Raw genomic sequence first — 19,163 nt, forward strand, 5'->3', positions numbered from 1 at the left:
CTCTCGCGAGAACTAAAGGCTGTCCCGTTCTCGCGCACAGGGAGGGGCGGGTGTAGGGGGCGCTTCTGGGCCTGAAGGAGTGTTCAGGGGTGGGAGGAGGGGCGTGAGCGCGCGGCAAATCGGGCGGGAAGCAGCGAAAAAGGGTTAGGGCGCGCGCTGTGGCGGTTCCTAGTCTCACGGTCGCGTGCCCGGGAACTGCTGTTGCGCGAGGGGAAGGCGGGACGCCCAGGTCGGTGTAGGGCCAGATGAATGCCCCCGTTTCCACAGCCCACATTCGCGTCTTCTTCCCTCCCCGGTACTCCCCTCCCGCCCATGCTGCAGGGCGAGCTGCGCGTTGGTAAGTGCAGCCAGCTTGCCGGCCCGGCCCACGCCGCGCTAACCGCTGTCTGTAACGGGCCGCAGCGCCCTTCAGGCGTGGCCCGGGCAGGGGGCGCAGCCGGCAGGTTGCGGTCCGCGGTCGGCTGGAAGATCGGGCGGGATTCCGAGAAACGCTGGCAGTCCCGCCGGGCTGTGGCGGTCGAGCCTCGGAGTCCTGTACTATTCGCCCCCTTTGCTTCCGGCCGGGAGCCTGCGCTCCCAGGGTCTTTACCGGGCTCTGCGTTCTGATGAAACTTTTTTTTCCCTTTCTTTTCTTTATTAATGGGGCCTGTGATAAGAGTATTTTATAGTGTCGTTGCTGTAGTTACGTGCGAAATATTTCTGAAAGTACTGCTTTCATCTCCTACAATGGATGCAAATCGCAAAATGAGTTTTAGACATCCGCTTTCCGTTCACTCACCTTAAATCACCTACGGTGTGTCGGCAGTGACTTAGACTAAACCTCTCGCCCTCATATAGATATGTTATCGTCCTAGAGTGTTCGGGTTATACTTACTTTGTGTTCGGCTACTTCTAAGGCCTTTGTGTCAGGCTTTGATGATTTTTTTTTGTTAAGGCCCTTAGGTCCAGAATCGGTGACAAACCTCGGAAATTGCCAGAAGTAGTACCCAGTCTCCGCATCCCGACTCAACCCTCCAGCTCTCACCCACAACCCCAAACTTGTGCTGAAAAGTGAAAATGTTATACGTTACACATGAAGCTAAATCTACCGTTAGAATACACATTTTTTTGGGTAATGATGAATTTGTGCTGATTCATTCCACTGTAATTTGATTTCCCTCTTGAATACTTTGCAAATTAGATGTAACCAGCATCTTAAAAAGTCTGTGATTTTGACCATCTATTTTACTTGCTTAATATGGAAGAAAACTCTTTTTAGGGGAAACTGAGGGCTTCATGAAGCACCAAATATTTACTGGCGGGAATGGTAGTTAAGTACTGTTGGAGCATAGTGTCTGGGATTGTGGGGTTTATAAAAGGCTCTTTAAACTCAGTTTTTTAATGGCCCCCATCGTAAAGAATATTATAGTCTTGTTGGGAAGTAAAACTCAGTGTGCGTTTGGTTTTATGATACATAGTTCAAATTCGTATTTAATGTTCAAGAAAAGTTGATTGAATGTATGAAGGGGCTGGGGATATTTGGATTATAGAGATTTAATCTGCCAGTCAGGATTTGCAACATTTAATTGAATCTGTCTTTCAAAACCAGGGCCACTTCATTAATACAAATAGGCACATATAGGATAATGCACTAAGCGTGGTTTCTTTCAAACTAGTATTTCTGTTGAAACCATAATTTTCTGCTTTGATAAACAGTGATGACTGGTGAGCAGGAACGCAAAGTAAGCAGCTCTTAAGAACTTCCCAGTTTCACTGTCTTCTGACTGCACCCTCAAACCTGAAAACTCTTATTCCCCTTTTCTAGATTTTTTTTTTCTTTATCTAATTGTTTTCTTCCTTTACCTTTTAAAATTTGCTGTTTAGGTTTACTTTTTAAATAACAAGAAAGTCTGTTTTTTACAAACCATTTTATACCTGCTTCATTCAGAGACTTGCCAGTTTGAGGAAGGTCTGTCTTTTCGCCAACCTTTCTTTCATCCTCTGTTATTTTCAGCCAAGCTGTGTTATATCTGCTTATTCAAGGACTTAGCAACTTGATTGACATATTGTGGCTCTTGTGTAATTAATTGTGTGATTATTTGGACTCCTGATGTCTGGTATTACTTAGCTGTGGAATTTACGTAAGGTAAACTAATATAATTGAGATTGTACTCTAGTCAGCTGGATGATTATTTAAAATTTTGTAACTATTATTTTTTGAGTTTGTGCCAGACTTTGTGCTGGCCGTTTAATGCTTATTACAGTCCTGTGAGTAAATTGTGGATAAGACAGAGAAGTTAAGGAACAAGTCTAAGGTCACAAAGGGTAGATGGAAATCAGACTCCTATACGTGTTTTCTGTCTTTCTTTTGCATTAGGTTATGGAGGATCCACAAGCCGCTCCACTAATTATTTCTTTCTGATTTCAGCCATTAAATATAAAATTTTCCCCATAATTTTCAGAAAGTGTCTTCTCAAAATTCTTGGGTTACCTTAATGTTATCCCCAAGAGTTAAAAACAGACTTATGTGTATTTTTTAAAGTAAAGGCAGTGGAAACATGAAACGGTTATAACTTAAATATTTGTTAGTGCTTTTAAGTCTTAACTATTGATTGAATGCCACATACCATGTCTAAAAGGATGGTACTTGTGCCTCTTCTTCTATTTGTTAAAAAATTGGAATATGTGAGGCTGACTGAAAATTAACTTATAGATGAAATTTGTATAAATCTTAGTAGTGATGACTGATATTATAGAATTTTCCTACTCTGTTCTCTTCTGCTCAGTTCCTGCAGTCAATATCTAGAATGTATATTGCTGTGTCAGCCAGGTTAAGCAGGAGCAAGATGTAACTCAGGTTTTTAAAAAATAATGTTTTCATGATTATAAAATTAATGGAGATTAATGTAATTTTACATATGGTCTTTTTTCCTAACAAAATAAAATAACATATTTTCTTTTTTTTTTTTTTTTGGAAAATAACATATTTTTATGTCGTTAAATAGTCCTTAAAATATTTCTTTAAAAAACTATTTCCTGGATCCAGTGTGATTATGTATGTATTTATTTTACTGTTGTTGAACATTTAGTTTGTTTTTTTCCACACTGTAAAAGCTTCGTGATAAGCACTCTGGCACATAAATCTTTGTCCTTATTTCTGAGTGTTTTCTTAAGGTTAAGTTTTGAAAATAAAAGAAGTAGATCATATGGTGTGAACATTTCTTACTGTACAATTTCAACAACATATACTTTTTTTATATTCTTTTCATGGACAGTGATGTTCTTGAGGATCAAGGGCTGGGAAGTTGTGGTGCTCTAGCTGACACCTGGAGAAGGCAAGGCAACCCACTCCAGTACTCTTGCCTGGAAAATCCCATGGATGGAGGAGCCTGGTGGGCTGCAGTCCATGGGGTGGTGAAGAGGCGGACATGACTGAGCAACTTCACTTTCACTTTTCACTTTCATACATTGGAGAAGGAAATGGCAACCTACTCTAGTGTTCTTGCCTGGAGAATCCCAGGGACAGGGGAGCCTGGTGGGCTGCTGTCTATGGAGTCGCGGAGAGTCAGACACGACTGAAGTGACTTAGCAGCAGCAGCAGCTGACACCTCCCCTGTGAGTTGCTTACCTACAGTGACCATGGTTACTCAATTTCTCAAGAAAAGGAGGAACAAAAACCTTAGAAATTCTCTTGAAGGAATAGATGCAAGTAATACAATTTACTAATTAAATACAATTAGTAAATAAACTCCTTAATAATTTAATTAATACAATTAAATTATTAAGGAGCTCAGTTATTGAAACCCAGTCTAAACTTTATAATTTCACATGATAATACTTTTTCCATTTAGCAATTTAATAAGCTTTTCTTTTAATAATTTAATAAGCTTTTTTACCTGTAGGAAAAAAATTTATATGTTAGAAACATCTTTTTATAAAATTGTTTTAACATGCATTTGTAGGCACTAAATTATGTTTTATATCAATATGCCCTCTACCTTTCTTTGCTGTTAAATGAAGAATTCTATGCATATTCTATGCAAATGTGCATTTAGTTATGGTAATGTTGTTATAAAATTATAGTACATCTCTGGAAGTGGAGATCCAAATCCTGAGGGTAGTATTTTAAGAAAATTATTTATTAGGAATTTGTCCAGACTACTGTCTGAAAGGATTTTTGTCACTTTCTGTGTTCAACAACACAAACAAGGAAATGCATGTTTGAAGTAAGTACAAAATTTAAAAATAAATGAATACATAAGTCTTAAAATATCAGTTTGTGATATTTAAAAAAATTTAAAACTACTTTATATGGTACTTTAGTAGAGTTATAGCAAAAGGAAAAGTAATAGTGATAACACTGCTTTGAAGCTATTACAAAGATAGATGCAGTAGGTGATGTGTTTCTTTCATTTGACTTTGTAAATGAAATAATTTAGAATGTACTAGGTGAGCTTGTCATTTATATGAGATCAGAGCAAAGTCTGTTGATTGTTAATACTGTAGTGCTATTACAAACTAGCCATTTATGAATATGTTTTGTATGCAAGTGGGTATATGTAAATGAGAGACTGACTTTACTTTCTCTTTTCACTTAAGTCAAACAGCATCTAGAAAATGGTATATGAATGGAGATTAGCAGAATCTAGTTCAGAGCCTGATACTATGTATGATCTTTATGTCTTTAATCTTCATGCCTGTTTCATTCTCACCCAAATAGAAGACAGTACCTACCCTTTCTATCATAAATGACTATTTTGAGGTTTAGGTAATATTACAGATGTAAAATAATATATTTTGAAAAAGTTTAAAATCTTAAGAGGTTTTAATTTTTACTCACCCTTTTCTTCACTTCTCTGTTTATACAGCTATACTGCTGCTATATAGAATTGACACCACTGAAATTCATTTCTTTAATTTCATTTTCTATCCAGCCTTGACCTTTTCAATTCACAATCAGTCAGTCTTCCTTTTTTTTTGGTTTCTTCCTCCTCCTAGAAGTATTAACAGTATTAACTCCTATTATTTAACAGGTTCATGTAGAAAATGGCATTTGTGTTAAGTGTCTGCATGTAATAACTTAGGGGTGTATATGGGTATATACTATACTGTACATCTTGAATGAATCATAGTACAAAACATTCTGCAAACAATTTAATTGATGCGGCATTTATACTTGCTAATTCATTTAAATAATTCTAACTACCGAAAGTACACTTTGTCTTGATTTCAGTTTACTTAATGACTATCATCTCATTACAACACCCCTGCCAATTATACCAGGCCCATTTGCCAGTGTTGTGGTGGTTAAATTTTAGTGAAGAAAATAAAGTAACTTACTGAATGAGTACACCTGAGAGCCTTGGATGTAGCTTAATTTTTGACGTTAATAATGTCAACAGATAAAAATAGATCTAATAAAGTACAGATCTGTGTCTTAAAGATAAGATGTCACTCAACTATGGCATAATAAAATCATGCTTGGAGATTTTAACATGCCTTATTTTAATTAATTTCATGCGTTGATGGTATTTTGTTCTAGGTCCATCTTTTAAGCATACAGCTGAACTTGGTTTATTCAATTTGAGAGTATCTTTTAAGAGGTGAGTAAATCTATATTCATTATGATTGCTGATATATTTAGACTTATTTTTACCATCTTGTTAATTTCTGTTTATCAGTTCAGTTCAGTCGCTCAGTTGTGTCCAACTCTTTCCGACTCCATGGACTGCAGTGCGCCAGGCCTCTGTTTCCATCACCAGCTCCCAGAGCTTACTCAGACTCGTGTCCATTGAGTTGATTATGCCATCCAACCATCTCATCCTCTGTCATCCCCTTCTCCTGCCTTCAGTCTTTCCAGCATCAGAGTCTTTTCAGATGAGTCAGTTCTTTGTATCAGGTGTCCAAAGTATTGGAGTTTCAGCTTCAGCATCAGTCCTTCCAATGAATATTCAGGACTGATTTCCTTTAGGATGGACTGGTTGAATCTCCTTACAGTCCAAGGGACTCTCAAGAGTCTTCTCCAACACCACAGTTCAAAAGCATCAATTCTTTGGTGCTCAGCTTTCTTTATCATCCAACTCTCACATCCATACATGACTACTGGAAAAATCATAACTTTGACTAGACAGACCTTTGTTGGCAAAGTAATGTCTCTGCTTTTTAATATGCTGTCTAGGTTGGTGATAGCTTTTCTTCCAAGGAGCAAGCGGCTTTTAATTTCATGGCTGCAGTCACCATCTGCAGCGGTTTTGGAGCCCCCAAAATAAAGTCTGTCACTGTTTTCGTTGTTTCCCCATCTATTTGCCATGATGTGATGGGACGAGATTCCATGATCTTAGTTTTCTGAATGTTGAGTTTTAAGCCTGCTCTTTCACTGTCCTCTTTCACTTTCATCAAGAGGCTCTTTAATTCCTCTTCGCTTTTTGCCATAAGGGTGGTGTCATCTGCATATCTGAGGTTATTGATATTTCTCCCGGCAATCTTGATTCCAGCTTGTGCTTCATCCAGTCCAGCATTTCTCGTGATGTATTCTGTATATAAGTTAAACAAACAGGGTGACAATATATAGCCTTGACATACTCCTTTCCCAATTTGTAACCAGTCTGTTTTTCCATGTGCAGTTCTAACTGTTGCTTCTTGACCTGCATACAGACTTCTCAGGAGGCAGATCAGGTGGTCTGGTATTCCCATCTCTTGAAGAATTTTCCACAGTTTTGTTGTGATCCACACAGTCAAAGGCTTTGGCGTAGTCAATAAAGCAGAAGTAGATGCTTTTCTGGAACTCTCTTGCTGTTTTGATGATCCAACGGATGTTGGCAATTTGATCTCTGGTTCCTCTGCCTTTTCTAAATCCAGCTTGAACATCTGGAAGTTCACGGTTCACGTACTGATGAAGCCTGGCTTGGAGAATTTTGAGCATTTCTTTGCTATCATTGAGATGAGTGCAATTGTGTGGTAGTTTGAGTATTCTTTGTCATTGCCTTTCTTTGGGATTGGAATGAAAACTGATCTTTTCCAGTCCTGTGGCCACTGCTGAGTTTTCCAAGTTTGCTGGCATATTGAGAGCAGCTCTTTCACAGCCCCATTCCTTTTGTGCCTTCTTTTGGATTGTTTTCTTTATTCTGTGTTTTTCTCAGCAAATTTGAAAATCCGTTGTTATATTTCTATCATTTTGGTGTTTGTCTTCAGTACTTTTATTAGGTATATAATTTACATTCAGTAAAATTTATGTTCTTTTTGATGTATAGTTCTGTGAGCTTTGACAAACATTAGTCGCATGACCATCGCTGTCACCTGTTACTATGGTGCTGCCTTTTCCATTGTTGTTGTTCAGTTGCTAAGTTGTGTCTGATTCTTTGCAACCCCATGGACTGCAGCATGCAAGGCCTTCCTGTCCTCCACTGTCTCCTGGAGTTTGCTCAAGTTCATGTCCGTGAAGTTGGTGATACCTTTCCATAATGCCCTGTAACTGGAATTATACAATCTTTATCTAACTTTTACCTAGCATGCTGCATTTGCTATTTCAGTCTATTCGGGCTACTATGACAAAATAGCATAAACTGAGTGGTTCATAAATGACAGAAATTTATTTGAAAACTGAAAAGTCCATGGTCAAGGTGATGGCAGATTTTGTGGGTGTCTATTAAGGACATGCTTCCTGGTTCTTGGATGACAGCCTTTTTATAGTAACCTCTTGTGGCAGACGGAGAAGGCGATGGCACCCCACTCCAGTACTCTTGCCTAGAAAATCCCATGGACAGAGGAGCCTGGTAGGCTGCAGTCCATGGGGTTGCGAGGAGTCAGACATGACTGAGGGACTTCACTTTCACTTTTCACTTTAATCATTGGAGAAGGAAATGGCAACCCACTCCAGTGTTCTTGCCTGGAGAATCCCAGGGACAGGGGAGCCTGGTGGGCTGCCATCTGTGGGGTCGCACAGAGTCGGACACAACTGAAGCAACTTAGCAGCAGCAGCAGCTTGTGGCAGAAGGGACATGTAGCTGTGTGGAAGCATCTCTGTTGTTTATTTATTTTGTTATTGGGTTGTAAGTTCTTTTTTTTTTTTATTAATATCTTTTCAGAATTCTGACTTTATTTATTTATTTTGGTCACACTGTGTAGCATGCAGGATCTTAGTACCCCAACCACAGATTTAAGCCCCCTTCAGTGGAGAAGGAAATGGCAACCCATTCCAGTGTTTTTGCCTGGAGAATCCCAGGGACCGGGGAGCCTGGTGGGCTGCCGTCTGTGTGGGTCGCACAGAGTTGGACATGACTGAAGTGACTTAGCAGCAGCGGCAGCAGCAGCAGTGGAAGTGGGGAGTCTGAACCACTGGGCCACCAGGGAATTTCCGTGAGGGCTTCATTCTCATAATCTAAGCACTTCACAGAGGCCCCACCTCCCGATACCATCACATTGGGTATTAGGATTTCAACATACGAATTTTCTGAGGGAGAATATCTGTAGCAGTATTCATCTTTGTTATTGCATCTATTAGAAGTGTATTCTTTTTTAACACTGAATAATATTTCATTGTAATGATGTACTATTATTTGTCCATGAAGGACATGTGGGTTGTTTCTGATTTTTGGTGATTATGAAACAAGCTGCTGTAATTGTTCACATACAGATTTTTAATGAGTGTAAGTTTTCATTTCTCTTGAGTAAATACCTAGTAATGCTGGGTTGCATGGTGAGTGTATATTTAACTTTGGAAGAAAATACTGAACTGTTTTTCTTCCTAATAAACTGCTAAACTGTTTTTCTTCCTAAAAAACTGCTAAACTGTTTTTTAAAGTGATTGTGCTATTTTGCTTTCCAACCAGCAATGTGTGAGAATTCCAGTACTTGGAATTATCAGTTGTTTTTTTATTTTAGCTATAATTTTAATTTTAGATTTCCCTAATGTTTTGTCGTTTTGCATATCTTTTGGTGAAATGTCTATTCAGCTCTTTTGCTCCTTTTAAAATTAGTTTGTTTTCCTATTGAAATTTTTAAAAGATTTTTTTCTTTGTTTTGGTGCGGACAATTTTTAATTCATTTTTATTGAATATGTTGCATATTGCTTTTTGTTTTATGTTTTGTTTTTTCGGCTGTGAGTAATGTGAGATCTTAGCTCCCCCACCAGGGGTTGAAGCCACACCCTGTGCATTGGAAGATGATGTATTAACCACTGGACTGCCAGGGAAGTCCTCCTATTGAATTTTAAAATTCTTTTTTGTAATCTAAATGTGTCTTTTGTCAGTTACGTGTTTCTCCCAGTCTGTGGCTTGTCTTTTGTGTTTGTTTGGCTTGTCTTTATAGTTTTAGCAGTGTCTTTCATAGAGCAGAATTTTAAAATTTTGGTGAAGCTCAATTTATTAGTTTCTTTCTTTTATGAATTATGTATGCTTCTAGTGTTGTATCTGAGGAAACTTTTAAGAAACTAAGATCACAAAGATTATTCTCCTAACTTTCCTTCCCCTTAAAAAAATGAAATATAATTGACATATAACATTTTAGTTTCAGTTGTACAACATAATAATTTGTATTATTGCAGAAAGTGAAGTCACTCAGTCATGTCTGACTCTTTGCAACCCCATGGACTGTAGCCCACCAGGCTCCTCCATCCGTGGGATTTTTCCAGGCAAGAGTACTGGAGTGAGTTGCCATTTCCTTCTCCAGGGGATCTTCCCAACCCAGGAATCAAACCTGGGTCTCCCGCATTGCGGGCAGACTCTTTACCAACTGAGCCACCAGGGGATCCCTATTATTGCAGAACTCACCACAGTTAAGCCCAGTTGACATCCATCACCACACTTGGTTACAAAATTTTATATTTCTTGTGATGAGAACTTTTAAGATCTACTCTCTTTTAAATATGCAATATAGTATTTTAACTACAGTGACCATACTGTACATTACATTTCTATGACTTACTGGTTTTATAACTGGAAGTTTGTACCTTGTGACCCCTTTCATCTGTTTCGCCCACCCCTGACCTCTGGCAGCTGTCAATCTGTTCTCTGTTGTATATGAGCTTTTTTTTTTTTCTCCTAGCTTTTTTAGTTTTCACATTTATATCTGTGCTTCACTTAGAGTTAATTTTTGTATGTGGTATGAGGTACTGGTTGCGGTTTAAGTTTTTGTGTGTGGAGATATCCCTACCTCCTGAGGATATTAATAATAGTTTTTTTTGAAGTTTTTTGTATTCTTTCATAGTCACTTTATTCTCATTTTTTAAACATTTAAGATTCTGCTTTTAAAAACAAACTTCTCCAGGTATAAATTCTTCTCTTGGTTGTGTGTGCTGATGTGGCTCATGGTGGTAATTTTCCTCAAATATAGTTTTGGCTTGAGAGCTCATGTTGGATAGAGGTTTTTCCCTTTGGTGTGTTTTTGGAGTTGCTTCAACCTGCCCTCTGACTGGCATAGGTCTAGATCAGCTGTGTCCTTAGAGATTTGGGTATTTACTTTAGTGAATAGCCTGGTTCTGGACCATGTTGTATTCTATACAAGTTGTATACTCTATGTATCTATTCTTAGATTATCTCTGTTCTCTCCATAGGCCATAGGTAGGTGCTGAATAGAACATTTTTGGGCACAATTCTAGCAAGTAGTCTGTTGTGCCCTGTAATTGGCATACTGGGCCCTTAGAGCCTTGGAGCTTTAGCCTGCAAGTCCCCTTTTCCTGGTGGCTTTAGTGCCCATTTAAAACTCTAAAGTAAAAGTTTCTCAGTCGTGTCCAACTCTTTGTAACCCCATGGACTGTACAGTCTATTGAATTCTCCAGGCTAGAATACTGGAGTGGGTAGCTCTTCCCTTCTCCAGGGGATCTTCTGAACCCAGGAATCAAACCCAGGTTTCCCACATTGCAGGTGGATTCTTGACCAGCTGAGCCACCAGAGAAGCCCAAGAATACTGGAGTAGGTAGCCTATCCCTTCTTCAGGGCATCTTCCTGAGTTCCTGGCCCAGAAGTTTCTACTCTTTGTTATTGAGTGTAGCTATGTATTTAAAGTTTTATCTTGTTTCTTGTATATCCTTCTAGATAGAGGTCCTATATGTACAAAGTCAAGAAGAATATGCTTATTGTCCTTTCTTTTGTACACAAAAGTTAGCATGCTGTGTTTTGTTTTTCTTAGCAACAAGTTAGAGAATATTTTCATTTGATAAACCAGAGGGCTCATGTAGAGATTGTTGGTTTCTTTGTTAAAGAGACATGCTGATTTGACTCTACATGGTTTATTTTTATCAGAATGGGCATGGACCTCTCCTACCTCTCCTATCTGTTTTCACATTGTTTTTCATATATGATTTAAAATGTATCTGTACTCTTAATTATTTTCTTCAAAGTAAAGATTCATCAGTTTGGTAGTTATGACCTTCTTAATTCTTCCTCCTAAAATGTTATTCTTGTATTTCTCATAATAACTGTAACTCTTCCTTTAAATTTTAACCATTTGTTGAATTAGTAATGTGACTACTTATTTAGGGTCACAGAGCTTGTAAGTAAAAGAAATTTGGCACCAGACTTGTACACTGAACCTCTGGATTATATGTTAGTCTCCTTTTTTTATTTTATTTTTTTAACACAATAAAGGGTTTTTACTTTTAAATGACTATCAGTATATCAAATAATAACATGTTAACAAATTCTTGAATTCTGTCATCTAGTAATTTTGATTAAAAAATGCTAAAAGTAGCCCAAACAATTTTACTAGCATTCATTGTTTTTTTAGCCAGAAAGGACTGTTTTAAGGCTAGATGCTGCTTAGTACAGGTTACAAATAACTACTTACTATTTTTTTCATAGACCTGACCTTCAGAAAGCTTTAGGGGAAAAAAAATTAATCCCCCTTTTTAAGTTAAAAATTAAAAAAAAAACTATACCTACAGAAAAAGTCAGTGTGTGTGTATATGTATATGTATAGACACATATTTGTCGCTTGAGCTAAAAGATGTAGGAAACCAGACAATATATGCCTATTAAATTTCTAAGAAATGCAAGGTTAAAAAAAGAAATATTTGTATAAGCTCTAAGTTTTTACAAGGATGCTAGATTTACTATTTTCTAAAAATGAGAGGACCTACTATATAATATACAGAAATAATTTAATGCCTTTTCACAAGAATATATCTTGAACTAGTCCATGGGACAGGACTTCTTCCCTGGTCCATTTATACAGTAGTTTTTATGAATCTGCCAGATGTTGCAGACAAAGGCTGAGAGGTTATCTAGGACTTCATTCCTGTTTTGCCAGAAGTAAACCTGAAGGATAGTCATCCCTGGGTCTCCTTTTCCACCTCACTGCTGCAGCTGCCATGGCATCCAGAGCTCTGGCTTCCTTAACTTTCAGCCCTTCTCCCTCTGTAGGCGGTCAGTTTCAATTTCAGCTGCTTTGGCCTGCTTTCGCCTTAGGTTGCTTGTGAACCTCCGACATCTTCTCCTATCCTTTAATTTTCACGGTAGCCCTCTGAAGTAAGGAAGGCAAGGAAGCAAGCTAAGGTAGAGTGTCTAAGTTTCTTGTGGTCCCTCGCTTTTGTTTATTTCATTCCAAACCTCATGTTTTTATTGTGTACTACCTCCACTCTACCCTGATTGATAATAGGAACCTTCAAAACCATACCATCAAACTCTTGCACTTACAAAAATAGGCCAGTGATTGTTTCTGCAGCTTCCTCTTATAACCCTTACTGTTTTTTGTCTTAGCTCTCAGGCCATTTCTGAGCAATAGAGGTTACAAGTACTCCACTGAACAACCAGTTCTAAATCCTGTCATCAAATCCTGTGCTCCTGTTCCAAACAGTAAGTTTTCTTATGGGCATATTAAAACTTTATAAATTCAGAGTCTTCCTCTGTTGAAGGAAAAAATTTAATTTGTGAGAAAAGCTTAGTCCTTTTAGTGTTTTCCTACTTTTTTAAATCATACTGAGAAAATCAGAAGTATATTTACATGATACGACTGTTGAGAATCATTTAGAAAAATAAGATGCTTTACATCAGCTAAGAATCTGTTACTTGTTATAATTTTACCTGATTATTATATTAATATAATAACTACTAACATTGTATGTATTGCGTAGGTCTGACATTGTGCTTTACAAATGTTAATCATGTAATCCTCACAACAACCCCATTAGGTAGGAGGTGGTATTGACATTTTATAGATGAAAAAACTAGGTTAGAAGAAGTTAAGAAATTTATGCTAGGCTGTAGAGCTTATAATTTGACAGAGCTAGCCTTCAAACCTTTATATATCTGTCTCACATTTTTTGCTTTTCTCATTATACCATCTGATTACTTGTGGCATTTGAATTTTTGCTATGTAGAAAGTCAAAGAATTACATGCTAGAGAGAAAGTCTAAAGGTTTGGCTACTCCTGTTTGTGCATTGTAGAGAATTATAGAAACTCTGTTTAGATATACTGAATTACAATAATTTTTTTGTTTGTTTTCAGGTAATAGATGCCTAATATTTCCTTTATGTGAAAGAAATGAGTGTAACTAGAATTGCATTAAGAGTTGAAACCTGGCTTTCAGCTACATGGCATGTTAAAGTGCCTGTAACGTGGCTAGAAGCTTGTATTAACTGGATCCAAGAAGAAAATGATAATGTTAATTTGAGTCAGGCACAAATGAATAAACAAGTGTTTGAGCAGTGGCTCCTTACCGACCTGAGAGATTTGGAGCTTCGTCTTTTACCTAGCGGCATTTTAGAAACTCCGAAAGGAGAACTGAATGGATTTTTTGCTCTGCAGATTAATTCATTGGTTGATGTAAGTCAGCCTGCATATGCCCAGATACAAAAGTTGAGAGGAAAGAATACAACCAATGACCTAATTACAGCTGAAACACAAGTAACCCCCAAACCTTGGGAAGCAAAGCCTTCACGAATGTTGATGCTACAGCTAACTGATGGAATTGTACAAATTCAAGGAATGGAGTATCAGTCTATTCCAGCTCTGCATAGTGATCTTCCTCCAGGTACAAAAATTTTGATTTATGGAAATATTTCTTTCCGTCTTGGTGTTCTCTTGTTGAAACCAGAAAATGTGAAAGTGTTGGGAGGAGAAGTCGATGCTCTTTTAGAGGAATATGCCCAAGAAAAAGTTCTTGCAAGATTAATTGGGGAACCTGATCCTATAGTTTCAGTCATACCAAATAATTCTAACCAAAGCATTGCCAGAATTACGGATGTTCTAGATCCTGCGTTGGGACCTTCTGATGAAGAACTCTTGGCAAGTCTTGATGAAAATGATGAGCTTGCAGCAAATAATAATACCTCTTTGGAAAGAAGTTGTTTCATAGGTAATTCCTCAAATACTGTTCCCATCAGACAGTCAGATTTTGAAACAGAACTTGTTATTTCTCCAAGGCCAAAGGAGAAACCACGAAACCAATCTATGCTTTTTACTGATGAGGAATTAGATGACTTTTCATTGGAGGAGGCCTTGCTTTTAGAAGAAGCTGTCCAGAAAGAACAGATGGAGACCAAAGAATTACAGCTGTTGACTTTGAACAGAACTACAGATGAAAGTATAGAGAAGTTTTCACATAGATCTAATACTCTAAATAATTTTTCTTTTATTTGCAAAAATGGAAACAATAATTGGAGTGAAAAAAACTTATCTGAGCAAATGACTAGTGAAGACAAATCTCTTAGTTGTCCATCTACTAGAGACCAAAACAGTAGTAGTCTTTCAGTTAATCATAATGTACCCCTACCCCATGATTTTACAAGTAAAGGTAAGAGCTCAGAGACATATAAAATAAAACAAATTAGCAGTTCGGATGGACATTCCTTAAATAATAAAATGTTCAATGGAGAGCTAGTCAGTAATGTACCAAAAAAGAGTTCAGATGTTCCTAATGAAAATGAGCGCCATTTACAGACTTGTTCTTTACAATTGTCAGAGAATAGCATTGGACTTCCTATCACCATGGATTTGTATTCTCCACCCTTTATCTATTTGTCTGTTCTAATGGCCAGCAAACCAAAGGAGGTTACAACAGTGAAAGTCAAAGCATTTATTGTAACTTTAACTGGAAATCTCTCAAGTTCTGGTGGCATTTGGAGTGTAAGAGCAAAAATTTCTGATGGTACTGCATATCTAGATGTAGACTTTGTAGATGAAATACTTACTAGTCTGATAGGGTTTTCAGTATCAGAAATGAAACGGTTGAAAAAGGATCCTTGTAAATACCAAAAGTTCCTGGAAGGTTTGCAGAAATGTCAGAGAGAGCTAATAGATTTGTGCTGTCTGATGACTATTTCATTTAATCCCTCCTTGTCTAAGGCAATGGTACTGGCATTACAAGATGTTAATACAGACCACCTTGAGAACCTAAAGAGGAGATTAAAGAAATAATTTACTGAAATAGTATTAAAAAACAATTCAAATAAGCAAGGAAATACTTAGAATTAAATTTGTCCTTTTACTTTCACAACTTTTTGAAAAGGAAGTTTCATAACTGATTTCAGTTTAATTTTAAAATGCTTGATCATGATTGTGTGTTTAAGTTTTTTTAATAAAGTTTTTTATAGTAAGTGTTTGCTGAATGAATTTGATGACCCATTGTTGAGGAATTTTGTTTTCCACTTGTTATTTCACATAAGGTGACTGGTAAAGTATGGTATTGGTGTTTACCAATGAGTCATACTGTTGAAATAAGGTGAACAATTATAAGTAGGTAGTTGAGTACTTCTAATTTGTACCCCAAAAGATTTGTTTATAATGTTTTTCTTAGGAAAAAATGTAAATCCAGTGGAATAGAATGTTAGACTTTCAGATGTTAATTGTTTTGCTGGTTTTTATTTTGCTGATTGTAAATATTTTGTCTGGTATATTTAAGGCAATTATTATCTTAACTAGATACCATTTCAAAGATTATATTGAATAGTTAAAAACTTGATTTTCAAGGATAATCTATTAAGAAGATCCAGTTAACTTTTGGGGGGATTAAAATAAGATGTATATCTATGTCTTTAGTTGTTATATCCTTTCTGAATTAGTTTTACATGTAAGTCTTCCTTTAGTTTTGTTGGAAGTGCTGATTTCTTTTTCAAGGGAGGCTGTTTCCCACTTTCCCATTTTGCTGTTAAAAAGTCACATTTGAAAGGTTAAGTTATTTTTATTATTCTTTTTTAAAAATGTAAATTAAAGTATCTTTAATTTTAAAACATTAAATAATAAAATGAACACATGGCATTTTTAAAAGTTATGTAAAAGGAAATACCTGGAAGTAAGATAAATACATATATAAAAATATGATATGGATATAGCAGAAAAATATTCTAAAAATCTTTTGTCATTATTGGTTGAAGGATGATTATCAGAGTTCAAGGCACAATCCAGATTTTGCTGCTATATCCTCTGATAATAACCACTTCTATGTCCTTGCAGAGCTTATTTACTACAAGAGGTCTAAATGGATGGCATTATCTTTCATTATCTTTCTTCTAACTGTTCTCCTTTACTCTGTCTCTGTGAGTAGTGCTTGAAAGCTGTTATTAAATTTTATTTTCTCTTCATATTCAGTTACTGAAGACTGGGTATAGTACTTAACGGTCTTCCCAGGTGACGCTAGTGGTTAAAGAGCCCACCTGCCAATGCAGGAGACATAAAAGGTGTGGGTTTGATCCCTGGGTCATGAAGATCTTCTGGAGGAGGGTTTAGCAACTCACTCCAGTATTCTTGCTGGAGAATCCCATGAACAGAGGAGCCTGGTGGGCTACAGTCCATATGGTTGCTAAGAGTCAAAGTTGCAAAGACACAACTGAAGCTTCGTAACATGCACACACACGGTACTTTACCATATCAATCCTTTCTTCTGTATTGGACCTTTGTTTCTGACTCTAATCTTCACTGGACTGGAGTATTCCAGTAGGATTACTAATTGGCCTGTGCCTTATTTTGTCCTTAAGCCTTTAACCATAATTCTGCCTGAATGATCTTTCTGACCATTCTTGTTTATTAATAAACTTGTTTACTACTCTTTGTTGCCCTCTGATATCAACCTTTTCCAAACTCTTCATCTAGTAAGACCTTTTGCAGTCTGCTCCTTGCCTTCCTTTTCAGCCTTGCCTTGCCTCCTAATTCTTCACCTACCTTGTCTGCCAGTAAATTTTAGTCATAGTTGTTCCCCAAATGTGGGATATACTTCATACTTATACTCAAGCTCATAGTAATAACCCTACCTCCCAGATTTCCACTCAACTTAAGCTTTAGATTCCCATTGAAGTGCTTCATGAATTTCCCTATCCACTTTCATGCCCTTTGTATATTGTATAGACTATTATTTATGTTTTATTATACTTTTTTGCTTCCCGTATTCTACTGCTACATTTTGGGCAGAATAATTCTTTTGTAGAGAGCTGTCATGGGCACCCTTTAGCAACATCCTGGCCTCTACATGTGATGTAGAATCCTTCCAGTTATAGATGAATGGATAAAGAAGTTGTGGTATGTATATACAATGAAATATTACTTAGCCATAAAAAGGAATGAATTTGAGTCAACTGAACTGAGATGGATGAACCTAGAGCCTGTTATACAGAGTACAGTAAGTCAGAAAGAAAAATATCATGTATTAAAACATACATAGAAAAGAGAGTGATCAGAGATCAAATTGCCAACATCTGCTAGATCACTGAAAAAGCAAGAGAGTTCAGAGAAACATCTACTTTTGCTTTATTGATTATGCCAAAGCCTTGGACTATGTGGATTGCAACAAACTGGAGAATTCTTCAAGAGATGGGAATACCAGATTTCAGGTATGAAATTGTATGCAGGTCAAGAAGCAACAATTGGAACTGCACATGGAACAACAGACTGGTTCCAAAATTGGGAAAGGAGTATGTCAAGGCTTTATATTGTCACCTTGTTTATTTAACTTATATGCAGAGTACATCATGCACAGTGCTGGGCTGGATGAAGTACAAGCTGGAATCAAGATTGCGGGGAGAAATATCAATAACCTCAGATATGCAGATGACATCACCTTTATGGCAGAAAGCGAGGAGGAACTTAAGACCCTCTTGAAAGTGGAGAGTGAAAAAGTTGGCTTAAAACTCAACATTTAGAAAACTAAGATCATGGCATCCGATCCTATCACTTCATGGCAATTAGATGGGGAAACAATGGAAACAGAGACTTTATTTTTTGGGGTTCCAAAGTCACTGCAGATGGTGACTGCAGCCATGAAGTTAAAAGATGCTTGCCCCTTGGAAGAAAATCTATGACCAACCTAGACAGCATATTAAAAAGCAGAGACATTACCAGCAAAGATCCATCTAGGCAGAGCCATGTTTTTTTCCAGTAGTCATGTATAGATGTGAGAGTTGGACTATAAAGAAAGCTGAGTGCCAAAGAACTGATGCTTTTGAACTGTGGTGTTGGAGAAGACTCTTGAGAGTCCCTTGGACAGCAAGGAGATCCAACCAGTCCATCGTAAAGGAAATCAGTCCTGAATATTTATTGGAAGGACTGATGCTGAAGCTGAAACTCCAATACTTTGGCCACCTGATGCAAAGAACTGACTCATTGGAAAAGACCCTTTAGCTGGGAAAGATTGAAGGCGAGAGGAGAAGGGGGGGCGACAGGATGAGGTGGTTGGATGGCATCACCGATGCAATGGACATGAGTTTGAGTAGGCTCCAGGAGTTGGTGATGGACAGGGAAGCCTGGTGTGCTGCAGTCCATGGGGTCGCAAAGAGTTGAACACGACTGAGCAACTGAACTGAAAACATAGAAAAATGGTATTGATGAACCTATTTGCAGGGCAGGAATAGAGACACAGGCATAGAGAACAGACTTGTGGACACAGTGGGGGAAAGAGAGGGTGGGATGAATTGGGAGAGTAGCATTGAAACATCCCTTACCATTGTAAAATAGCTAGTGGAAAGTTGCTGTATGACAAAGGGAGCTCAACCTGGTGCTCCTACAACCTAGAAGGGTAGGATGGAAGAGGGTGAGAGGGAGGGGAAATATGTATATTTATCCCTGGGTAGGGATAAATTCTCCTCTGGAGAAGGAAATGGCAACCCACTCCAGTACTCTTGCCTGGGAAATCCCATGGACAGAAGGAACTTGGCAGGCTACAGCCCATGAGGTCTTAAGAGCTGAACAAGACTTAGTGACTGAACAACAACAAAACGGCTGATTTATGTTGTATGGCAGAAACCAACACAACATTGTAAAAC

At 37.6% G+C, this 19,163-nt stretch overlaps 1 protein-coding gene across 6 annotated transcripts; it reads left to right on the forward strand.

Annotated features, from left to right (window-relative positions):
* The first annotated feature begins 87 nt into the window (after positions 1-87).
* On the forward strand, positions 88-15,509 carry RMI1 (RecQ mediated genome instability 1). Of its 6 annotated transcripts, none has more exons than XM_044940242.2 (5): positions 88-229; positions 943-1,111; positions 5,522-5,582; positions 12,672-12,767; positions 13,420-15,509. In XM_044940242.2, the coding sequence occupies exon 5, from the start codon at positions 13,456-13,458 to the stop codon at positions 15,328-15,330; it is 1,875 nt and encodes a 624-aa protein (XP_044796177.1). In that variant the 5' UTR covers positions 88-229; positions 943-1,111; positions 5,522-5,582; positions 12,672-12,767; positions 13,420-13,455; the 3' UTR covers positions 15,331-15,509. The 6 variants fall into 6 exon arrangements, with proteins under 6 accessions (XP_044796177.1, XP_006059167.1, XP_006059166.1 ...); XM_006059105.4 differs by having other exon boundaries at positions 95-229; positions 935-1,111; XM_006059103.4 differs by having other exon boundaries at positions 120-337; positions 935-1,111.
* Positions 15,510-19,163: the final 3,654 nt, after the last annotated feature.

This window comes from Bubalus bubalis, chromosome 3, assembly GCF_019923935.1.
Source record: "Bubalus bubalis isolate 160015118507 breed Murrah chromosome 3, NDDB_SH_1, whole genome shotgun sequence".
Classification (NCBI taxonomy): Eukaryota; Metazoa; Chordata; class Mammalia; order Artiodactyla; family Bovidae; genus Bubalus; species Bubalus bubalis.

Coding starts and splice junctions, on each gene's coding strand:
- RMI1 (XM_044940242.2), top strand. CDS start 13,456: ATGAGTGTAACTAGAATTGCATTAAGAGTTGAAACCTGGCTTTCAGCT.